Here is a 10,494-nt window from a genome sequence, read left to right as displayed (position 1 = left end):
AAAAAGTGAAAAAAAAAAAAAACGCACTATTCTTCCTGGGATCCCAACTGGTCCAGGGTCACCTGCCTCACCGTCCTCTCCCTAAGAGGAAATACATGTTAACGTAAATTATACAGAAAATATAATCTGGTCAGTCAGAAACATTTTCAGTTCTTTACCTTCTCCCCTACGGCACCTGGTTGTCCTATCATTCCTGGTCTACCATTTTGTCCCTGTGAAACACAAAGATTGTCATTCACTCAAAACTTGTGATTAAAAATAATAATTAAAAAAATTAAATATACTTACCTGTCCCCCAATTGGACCTTGAGCACCAACAGGGCCTTGCTGCCCTGGTGGACCCTAAAACCAAATGATTACGAAGACTTAGCATGATTTTTTTTTCTATTAATGCAAAAATAAGGAGCCATATAAACAGAATTTGAGCTCACCATTAAGCCAACGTGTCCGCTCTCACCCTTTTCTCCGGGCAGGCCAGGCATTCCCTTAAAGAATACATAGAGGGTTAATCAGYCTGTTTCCATTATGTCAAAGTTTAAATGTGATCATGCATCCACACAGATAGCTCACCTGTAATCCTCTTGGTCCCTTGGCGCCCTTAAAGCCACGTGATCCTTCATCACCTTTTGGACCGTACATGCCCTGCTGGCCTCGAAGACCTGGCAAGCCATCCACACCCTGTTACACAAGCAGTAAATGGTAAAATGGTAAATGGTAAATGGTAAATGGACTGTACTTATATAGCACCTTTCTATCCATCCAGGACACTCATAGCGCTTCACACCACAGACATTCACCCATGCACACACACATGCACACACTGATGATGGCAAACTACAATTGTTACCACAGCTGCCCTGGGGCACACTGACAGAAAATAATATGATCACTCCCAATGAACAGACATTTTGGATTTCATTTTGAACAGTGGAAAGTGAGTTGTTTTGACAATCTTGTAAATTTTTTTAATGTTAATAGTTCAACTTTTAAAAAGGAGTCTACAATATATACTGTACATTTTACACTCTCTTTGAATTAGTCTCCCACTGTCCACCCACCTGCCAGAGAGTCTTTTACCACATTTAAAAACACACTCAAAACTCATCTTTTCAGACCTATCCCACATAACGCAACTGATTCATTAGTAATGATGTATTTAACAAACATAGACTTAACAAAGTTTCAACCTCTAAGATTGTGACTGTTTTTGTGAAGCAGTAAATTTTTAATTGTCAAAACACCAAAAGAAAAGGTTAGCAGAATAAAAATAAAATCAAAGACTCACTGGRAGTCCTGGCTGACCAACTGGCCCCTGAGTGCCAGTAGGGCCTGGAGGCCCCTGCAGGAAATGTGGAAAAAGACAAAAATTTAGACATGGTCAGAGAAGCTAGCCATATGGAGCACCATCCATTGGTATGCTTGGTCATCTCCATACTCACTGCTTCGCCTTTGTCCCCCTTACTTCCTTTYTGTCCAGGTCCTCCTTGTTCTCCCTGTGGACACAAACAACTCATCACAGCAGGGCAAACACACTCTGGATCATCCTCTCTGTTTCTTAGGTACACTGAGTCTACCTTATCCCCATCATCTCCTGGAGGGCCTATAGGGCCCGTAGCTCCGGGCATCCCTATTGGTCCTTGATCCCCATCTTGACCTGAAAGTCCAATCGGTCCCTTCTCTCCCTGAGAAAAATATTTCACAAACGTTAAAGTGTGTTTTTTGAAAACAATAAAAACAAATATAAATGTGAAGCAACCAGTCCAAGTATGATAACAAGCAGGGTAAATGTAATTACAGGCTCGCCCTTCTCTCCCATTGGTCCAGGTCCTCCAATGGCTCCAGCCCGACCAGGTTGTCCAATGGCGCCAGCTGGTCCAGGAGGTCCCCTTTCTCCTGTTGGTCCCTACAGACAACAAGCTGGGCTTTAAATATGTTAAGGTATAAAAATTAAGATGCATAAAAAGAATCCTGAGGGTTTTTGATAATAAAAGGAAAGCAAGCAGTGAGCCATTTTATTATTAAAAACCCTCAGGATTCTTGTGATACTAGTCCAGCAAATTAAATATAAACTGTAGAAACAGGAGAGCTACAYTATAACTCACAATGGCTCCTGGTGATCCACCAGGTCCTGAAGCTCCTTTCAGACCAGGCGGCCCCTGTAAACATCAAACAAGATTGAACCTTAAAGTGCATATTTTTTAAAATATCAACAAATCAGGCAAATTAAATGGTAAGGTGTGTCACCATGATTCCAGGGGCTCCTCTGCTTCCTCTGAAGCCTTTCAGACCTGGTGGACCATTCTTCCCAGATGTCCCAGGTAAACCAGGATCCCCCTAAAAGGCCATGAACCAAAAACAGAATAGGTCATAATAAATATAAAGTAGTATAGTTGAAACATAATTAATGTTAACTGTGTTAATTAGGAGTTTATGACCTTTCCGCCCTCCTTTCCAGCAGCTCCAGGTAAACCGTGCTCTCCAGGCACACCTGGTGCTCCTGGGTGACCTCGGTCTCCCGTTGGGCCAGGTTCTCCTGATTTGCCCTGAAACACAAGTTAGAAAGTCACTGATTGGTTCCTTTTATTAATAAAACAACACATTAAAGCATTCACGTGAAGGAGTTTACCTGCGGTCCCACCACACCTGGAGGTCCTGGAGGTCCTGTCTTTCCTTGGAAGCCCTGAAAACAAAAAGTCAGTAGTAAAAAAAAATCCTGTGTTTTCAGACTTTTGTAGTTCCCTCTGGATTGTTTTGGTGAACATGTGTAGAAAGAAGCACAAACCACATTTTGTCATGAAGGCTTTTGTAAAACTCACCGGTTCTCCTCTTTGACCTGGGTGACCTGGAAGTCCATCCTTTCCAGCTGGGCCCTACAAGCATGGTATAATCTGAATATAATATATTCATAGTATGTAACAGTCTTTCAATTTTCTGAATTCCCATGTTTGTCTTGGACAAAGATTTCTTTCATTTTAGACCATTTCTGTTTTGGAAATTTTAGCTCCATACAGATAAAACTATCTGTACAGACTTTTCCAGAAGATTAGCTGTGCTCATTGTTGTTTCTAATGTAGAAGGAAAATACTTTTGGAATATTTGTAATTTTTTAAAGGAGTCACAATTGTCTTGGCCAGGCTTACAGTAGGTGCAAGCTGCAGCAATGATGGTGCTGCAAAATGGTGTTTGATGAAAATTTCAATGGACARATCAAAGAGTAATTTTGGCAAATTTAGCAAATATTAAAGAAAAATGCATTATTGGAAAACTTTCAACAATAATTAAACACATTTTTGGTGTTTTCTGCAGGGGAAACAGGTTTTATGAACAGTAGAAGAAAACACCAGATATAAAACTGGGATTAGAACTGAATGGTCTACAAGTTTAAACCATTTTTTTCTTTCAACGAGTCTAAAAATGAACTATTATTAGAATTAGACATTCTTTTAAAGACCTGACTCATCTTCTCTCAGAGATACAGCCCMTCTTTAAGTTTGAAAAACCCATGAATCCCTTCATTTGTAAATAAAATTAAGGTCTCAAATGATCAGTTTTTTTTTCTTGGTCTTTCATTAGAAGATACAGTATGTTGTCAGAACAGGTGCAACTTTGGAGTCTTTTGTCTGGATTCAGGCCAGAATTAAGATGAGGTAAATCAAAATCAAAAACTAATAAATCTAGTCTAAATGTGTGCATCTGGGGATAAACATTTTGTTATTTACACTTGTTCCTTTAGGGCCAGGTTCTCCATTTCTTCCTTGCGGTCCTTGAGGTCCCTGAAAAAAATGACACCCAAAGAGACAATCAGTTAATTCACTGATTCATCAATTGATATTATACAAAAAAGTCTTTGTTTTACCCTTTCTCCAGGAGATCCTGGGGGGCCATCGTGTCCTGAGGTGCCCTATGAAGACATGAAATGGAAGTAGAGCTGAAAGATAGCAGCGTAAAACCACAGATTACAGAACTGAATTGTTATCTGAAGCTAAGGGGGGTGAAGTGAAACCTTTTCGCCTGGTTTCCCAGTTGGGCCTCTCGCCCCCCTGGCACCTCGGGCGCCCTGCCAAAACAAAGGCAAGTGATAGATCAAACCCAAGACGCAACCTTTGAATCGATGAGGGGAAAAAAACTGATTTATGTGAAGTGAGGCGACGCCACATTCTTCAAATGTGTTCAGACTTCATCTACATGAGGATGTTCCACATCCTCCTGAACATCGTGTGCTTTCAGCAGTGAAAAATATAAATATTACTAAGTAGGAAGTCCACTTTACTCACTTACAGTACACAATCATAATTTGTTTGCAGCTGGATCTGAGAGCTAATCAAATAATCTCTGTAATTACTTGATTTATCACTACAAAACACTAAGAAATAATTACTACATATTTTTTTAAAGATGATTTATGATGTTTAATTTCTTATTTTGGGGATGGATTGACATGTTTTTGTATTTTAGGGCTGTTCAAAATTTACTTGGCTGAGCCTAATTCATTTTATTTTGAGTGCATCAAACTAAATGTTCTCTTTTTAATTAGTATTTAATTAGTTTTTAATTAGTATTGTCAAATGTATTTGATTTGTACACTGCATGAGTTGGACAGTTCAATGAAACAACCAGTACAAACAAGTACTTTGACAAAGTTGATATGCAAAAAAAAAAACAATAAAAATACAATAATAAACAATTATTCAACATGTAATGGCCCTTGGAGCAGGAATATATTATTTATATCAGGATTATCATGTAATGCAAAACCTGACAGAAGTGTAATTGTTTATAAAATAGCATCAGMATTAAATGCTTAAAAAACATTTGCAGAAGTCGTTTCCCCTCTCAGACTAGCTATTAGTTTATCAGTCATATTAGAAAGCAACTTTATTTCCTAAATTAAGGTCTGTCAAAAGGCCATCTACAACAGGTAAGATATTAACTCCAAAAGATCTGAACACTCTTTAAATGCTGTTTTAATTTTTGTTCCACAAGATACTTTGAAGACAAACTGAGTTGCATTCCATCAACAATATATAAAAAGATTTAGCAGAATTTAACTCAACTCATTTTAGCTGCGCAAACAAACATTATTTTACGAGTCATATGTGTTATTTTTTTGTTTTGTATTTGAGTTTATAAAACAGTAATATCCATGAAAACCCTGKGGTTTTTACAGACTCTGGGTAACGTTTTGATATTTTTAGGTAGAACTCACATTTGAACCCCTCTGGCCTGCACCTCCTGCCTGGCCTGCAGGTCCCTAAGTGATGCCACAAAAACAAAATATTTTTAATCCATAAAGTTAGATTTCTTGACAAACGGAGAAAAAAGCCAGTCGTCATTGTGTTTCTTGCCTTTTTTCCTTTCTCTCCTGCAGCTCCCACTGCACCTGGGAAACCATCAGAACCCTGTAGAGGACAAAGTCACATATATTCACTTTGTGTGAACTTTATTACAACCACTATCACGTCAATCTATAGCTCATTGTTTATTTTAGCTTACTTTGGGCCCCTGYCGTCCTGGATATCCTGGCAGTCCTGGAACTCCCAGTTTTCCCTAAAAAGAAAAAAAAGTCTCAACTCAAATAGCTCAATAATATGATGTTGTTGTTGTTGTTGTTGTTTTTTGTTTTTGTTTTTTTTCTTTGTTTTTTACCTTCTCCCCTGAAATTCCAGCAGGACCAGGCTCCCCCTGAGGACCCAACTGGCCTTTAGGGCCTTCAGGTCCATCTTCGCCTCGAACCCCTAGAGGTCCATTGTCTCCAACATCCCCCTTTGCTCCCATCTCCCCCTTGGCCCCAGGAAAACCATCTTCACCCTACAGACAGAAACAAATAAATGTAACAATAAAGCAGATTGAATAAAAAGTAAACATAAAAACAGACTGTGGACAAGTTGTCAGTTTTTTTTTTTTTTTTTTGGCTTTTTACCTTTTCACCTTTGCTCCCTTTTAAGCCTCTGATCCCATCTGCTCCCTGTCAAACAAAAAATAAACACACATATAGTAAGAAACTAAATGTTTCTAACTCTAGGATGTGAAAATGGTTAATTAGGCCAGTATAGCATGCTGRCATGCATCATCATGCTGTGAATAACTTTGTATTTTTTATGCAAAATTTGTTTTTTGTTTTAGCATTTATAAATCAAATGTTCTGTTTTGTCTTTCTACCTTTACTCCTCGCTGTCCAGGGTATCCCACAGGCCCTTGGACTCCCAGAGGACCCTAAAAATCCACATAAATACATGCTGAAYACACTGCAGCTTGTGCGTTTCAACAATATCAAAACAGCAGATGCTTCTCACTTACCGGCAGTCCTTTTTCACCGGGAGTGCCTTCTCTTCCAGGGTGACCCTGTTCAYAAAACGATTTACTGTTAATATCTGCAGTCGGAGCTGCAACTGTGCCTGTTAGGCTGGGATTTGAGTCTCAGGAATGTCTGGTGTCAGTAAAAATCCTCAGAAATATGAAAGCACATGCAATATGTACATACCGGGGGCCCGTCATTTCCAGGTAAGCCCCGCATCCCTTTCTTCCCTTGAGGTCCCTTGAGACGGAGATAAGCCCATCCGTCAAGACATTTGTAATAAAAGGAGAATTCTGCAGGTGAAACTCACTCACCTTCTCTCCTGGCAGTCCTACTAAGCCCTGAGGACCAGGAAAACCCTGCAGAAGTGATGCTACATTAGTATTTCAATCAAATCGTTGTCATTTTAACAATGTGTCATCAGCACACACCACGATCCCGGGATTGCCTTGCTGTCCAGGTGCTCCAATTTCACCTGCTGGCCCCTGTTACAGAAAATATTTAGTCGAGGTAGAAAAAAAATAAATAAAAAATTGATTGCAGCTATAGTGCAATTTATTGTTATTATACTCACTATGTTTCCTTTTGAACCTTGAACTCCATCGATTCCTCGAATACCCTGTAAGAACAAACAAAACGGCATGTAAACACTCTATTCTAAATGAAAGAAATAAAACAACTATAGTTTCAAAATAACAGAACACTAGAGAAATRTTGCCTTTTTTACTGTAAGATGCCAACTTCATCATGCAGAAAATACATCCTTGCATGAGTTTTTTTTTATCTTTTATCCCATGATCTCTCAAAATTGTTGCTGTCTGAGTAAAGAGAAAAACACACGACAGACATTTTCCAAACTCCCCCAGGACTGTAACTAAATGAGGCTGAAACGGTTTAGAAATTCTGTCCCACAAGCCTGAAGTCTTTACTACCTAATGAACCAGTATCAGACATAAAATATGTAAGGTAAACAAAGAGCAGTGTGTTATCACGTGCTGACAAGTGCTCCTTCATGTTGTTACATGTGCAAAAGTCTTTTACACATAACTGAAAGTAAAACGCTTCAGGCGAGTAAACAGTAATTTTCTCAGCTGAGATAAGAATTGCATAAGGCAATGTTAACATGTGAAGAACTAACCCAACACTGATTAACAGTGAGATCACAGCTGGATTCGTGTTTCTGGGCTCTTTAATTAGACGGTTAAACACRGCAGCATAGTAATGACTGGGGTTGTCTTTCCTCTTGTCAGAGAAGAGACATCAATGTGTGGCAGTGAATGTCTGTATTTGTGGGTTAAATAGAAGGTGGCACACAGGTCACACTTACTGGCAGACCTGGGGGTCCGGGGCGACCTCTGGGGCCATTCAGACCTCTGGGACCCTTAGGAATAAACATCACAGTCACATTTTACAAAAAATACAGAAAAACTGAGAATTAAAAAAAGAGCAGTCTAAAAAAACMAGTAGGAGCTGTGTCAGTAGTAATGGATTCTATTCTATTCTATTCTATTCTATTCTATTCTATTCTATTCTATTCTATTCTATTCTATTCTATATTAAAAGCATAAGTGTGTTCCAGTCATTATTAAAAAACAAGGCAGACACAAAAACCTTAAGTTCTAATAGCAGGGGCAGACAGGACTTTTTTTGCAAGGGGTGGCATGGGGGGTGGCCAAAGTGTTATCTTGGGGGRCACATATAAATAAAGCACCATGTATTTGAAAATTTAAGATGGCAACCACGGCCAAATGTAAATGACTATAAATCAGCCTTTTTTAAAGGCCCTTTGAGCTGGAATCTGTGGTGGTGTAGCCAAGAATGATTGCTAATCCAAACTTAAGCTAATCACTAATGCTAATATTGCAACGGGCTATAATTCAGCCCGTAAATACACAGATRAAAATTTGTAAACGTAGTAGTAGCCAAGAATAACCTTTAACCTAATCTGAATGTAAACACAAAATCCAAGATGGCCACCAAGGCTATGGATCTCAGCCTTTTTTTTTTTAAGAAATACTGCTCTGAAATTTGGTAAGGTGATAGCTGAGAGCGATGCCTAACAGRTTCTAAATTCAAAATCTAAGAAGTACACCAAAGCTAAATTCAAATAGCTTTAATTAAGCTATTTTCTAATACATATTGAGCTGAAATGCATTGTGGTGAAATTGTTGCTTTTATATTAATTCAGCAGTTTAGAAAATTATATATTTTTTTCTTCACACACTGATAGGCCCCCTCTACACTGGATAATACAGCTGCTTAACAGATATTTATTTTGTTTTAGCTTTAACTGGCCATATTTTATTGCATCGACACTTGCCACCCTAGTCACCCCTCTGGCTCCACCCCTAAGTGTAGATGGGGCCTTCAACTGTTAGCTTTGCCATAAAATTAACATTCGTTTGTGAGTAATAAGAAGTGGTGATTTGGTTAATGTTGAGCTAATTGATGTTCTGCTTTATAGCAGTGCTACAACTAACAATGTTTTTGTTGGTAGTTTTGCCTACGAAAAATCTGTTTTGTTTTTTGTGTGAGGTTACTACAGTAAGTTGTATTTTCCTTCAGCCTCCACAAGAGGGAGCTGCGCTGATGGAGTACGAGTTTGACACTGGTTAGCATTTTACACTSGTTTTCATTAGTCTTCAGGTTCACTGTCTTCATTTCCTTAGAAATGCAGCTCCATTATAAAACACAAGACAAAACCTAAATCTGAGAAGATCCTAAAAATAAATCATAAAAATGTTTTGTAACTGTGTWTAAACACTCACAGCATCACCTGGTTGTCCTCTTGGCCCCGGTGGTCCCTGGGAGCCCTGCAGATAAATAGAAAAGGCTTAGCCTATATATACAAAAACACAAACATAAATTAAAATAGCTTCACAAACGACCTCTCACCTTTTCTCCTGGCTCTCCTGCAGAACCTGTAGGGCCTGGTTTCCCTCTGTCTCCCTATTAAAATAAAACATGWATATAAAAATGATCCACTTCATGCCACTCACTTGTTCAGACAAGATCCTTTACCTTGTGTCCTTTGTTTCCAGGAAGACCAGGCAAGCCGTCAAAGCCCCTGTCTCCCTGATAAAGACAAATAAAAAWGGGAGTAAGACCCAGTTTTAAAAAAACAGAAGAGTAAATCAGAGTTATAACTCAGACCCCATCATAGCACTGAATCTGCACTTTACATGCTGCCGTTAGGACTCATTCTCGCACATCATATTTTTTTTCATCTATAGGCAGATGATTTGCAAATCTTTCTGTCAGTCACTCCCAGTTTCTCTCTTTGTTTAAACTCCGTTGTCAGCTGCTTAAATGACATCAAACATTGGTTGTCTCAAAATTTCCTCCACTTAAATAATGACAAAACTGAATGGATTTAGTTTGATGTGTCCATTAGCTCATCTAACATCTCTCCCAGTCTAGGTCCTTCATTCCCTCACTTCAACCAGGTGGTAAAAAAAAAAAATCTAGGAGTGAAGCTTGACTGCAACTTAAAGCTCAATAAACAGATCGATTCTGTTGAGAAAACAAGCTTCTTTCAGCTCCGACTGCTTTCTAAAGTAAAGGCACTGCTTAGTTATAGTGACGTGGAGAAGGCCATCCATGCCTTTTTGAGTTCTAGGCTCGATTATTGTAATGCTTTATATGTTGGAATGTATCCGTCTTCCAGCTTGTACCAAACTCTGCCGCTCGCTTATGAACCAACACACGTAAATATGAACATATCAATCCAGTCCTCTCTTCTTTGCACTGGCTCCCGGTTCAATTTAKGATACACTTCAAGCTGTTATTTGTTTTCAAAGCTTTGAATGGCCGTGCACCGCCCTACATTTCAGAACTTTTGAAAATCCACCAACCTAGCAGAGCTTTACGGTCTGCCGGTCAACATCTGCTCGAGGTGCCTCGCTCCAAGTGCAAGAAATGGGGGGACCGGTCTTTTTCTGTCGCTGGCYCAACAGCGTGGGATAGTCTTCCCTGTGAGTTGTGTGCCATCTCTGRCCTGGTCGTGTTCATTGCAAAATGTTAGACTTATTTATTTAAAAGCATTTGATGTTTAACTTGTAGTATTTTRTATTTTTTRCCCTCTTTTATTGTGGTTGTGTTTTTAACTTGCACTGATTTTATTGTCGTGATCCATTTGTATTTGCTTTTATCTTGTGAAGCACTTTGGTCAATGTAAGTATTGTTGGAATGTGCTATAT

At 38.9% G+C, this 10,494-nt stretch overlaps 1 protein-coding gene across 1 annotated transcript in view; it reads right to left on the bottom strand.

Annotated features, from left to right (window-relative positions):
* The window catches only part of LOC106522728 (collagen alpha-1(XI) chain), a 51,351-nt gene that overhangs the window by 13,253 nt on the left and 27,604 nt on the right, over window positions 1-10,494 (bottom strand). The window contains exons 18-49 of the mRNA XM_014015863.1: window positions 9,317-9,372; window positions 9,191-9,244; window positions 9,064-9,108; window positions 7,623-7,676; window positions 6,870-6,914; window positions 6,727-6,780; window positions 6,610-6,654; window positions 6,482-6,535; window positions 6,298-6,342; window positions 6,160-6,213; window positions 5,921-5,965; window positions 5,647-5,808; window positions 5,494-5,547; window positions 5,346-5,399; window positions 5,207-5,251; window positions 4,004-4,057; window positions 3,857-3,901; window positions 3,720-3,773; window positions 2,817-2,870; window positions 2,627-2,680; window positions 2,436-2,543; window positions 2,245-2,334; window positions 2,103-2,156; window positions 1,796-1,903; window positions 1,575-1,682; window positions 1,440-1,493; window positions 1,286-1,339; window positions 571-678; window positions 432-485; window positions 289-342; window positions 159-212; window positions 28-81 (exon numbers count right to left, since the gene is read on the bottom strand). Of these exons, the coding sequence (XP_013871317.1) occupies window positions 28-81; window positions 159-212; window positions 289-342; window positions 432-485; window positions 571-678; window positions 1,286-1,339; window positions 1,440-1,493; window positions 1,575-1,682; window positions 1,796-1,903; window positions 2,103-2,156; window positions 2,245-2,334; window positions 2,436-2,543; window positions 2,627-2,680; window positions 2,817-2,870; window positions 3,720-3,773; window positions 3,857-3,901; window positions 4,004-4,057; window positions 5,207-5,251; window positions 5,346-5,399; window positions 5,494-5,547; window positions 5,647-5,808; window positions 5,921-5,965; window positions 6,160-6,213; window positions 6,298-6,342; window positions 6,482-6,535; window positions 6,610-6,654; window positions 6,727-6,780; window positions 6,870-6,914; window positions 7,623-7,676; window positions 9,064-9,108; window positions 9,191-9,244; window positions 9,317-9,372 (2,027 nt within the window). The remainder of the gene's footprint in view (window positions 1-27; window positions 82-158; window positions 213-288; window positions 343-431; window positions 486-570; window positions 679-1,285; window positions 1,340-1,439; window positions 1,494-1,574; window positions 1,683-1,795; window positions 1,904-2,102; window positions 2,157-2,244; window positions 2,335-2,435; window positions 2,544-2,626; window positions 2,681-2,816; window positions 2,871-3,719; window positions 3,774-3,856; window positions 3,902-4,003; window positions 4,058-5,206; window positions 5,252-5,345; window positions 5,400-5,493; window positions 5,548-5,646; window positions 5,809-5,920; window positions 5,966-6,159; window positions 6,214-6,297; window positions 6,343-6,481; window positions 6,536-6,609; window positions 6,655-6,726; window positions 6,781-6,869; window positions 6,915-7,622; window positions 7,677-9,063; window positions 9,109-9,190; window positions 9,245-9,316; window positions 9,373-10,494) is intronic.

Source organism: Austrofundulus limnaeus, unplaced genomic scaffold, assembly GCF_001266775.1.
Source record: "Austrofundulus limnaeus strain Quisiro unplaced genomic scaffold, Austrofundulus_limnaeus-1.0 Scaffold135, whole genome shotgun sequence".
NCBI lineage: Eukaryota > Metazoa > Chordata > Actinopteri > Cyprinodontiformes > Rivulidae > Austrofundulus > Austrofundulus limnaeus.
The sequence above is the reverse complement of the archived record's forward strand: the minus strand, read 5'-3'. Positions and strand labels throughout refer to the sequence as shown.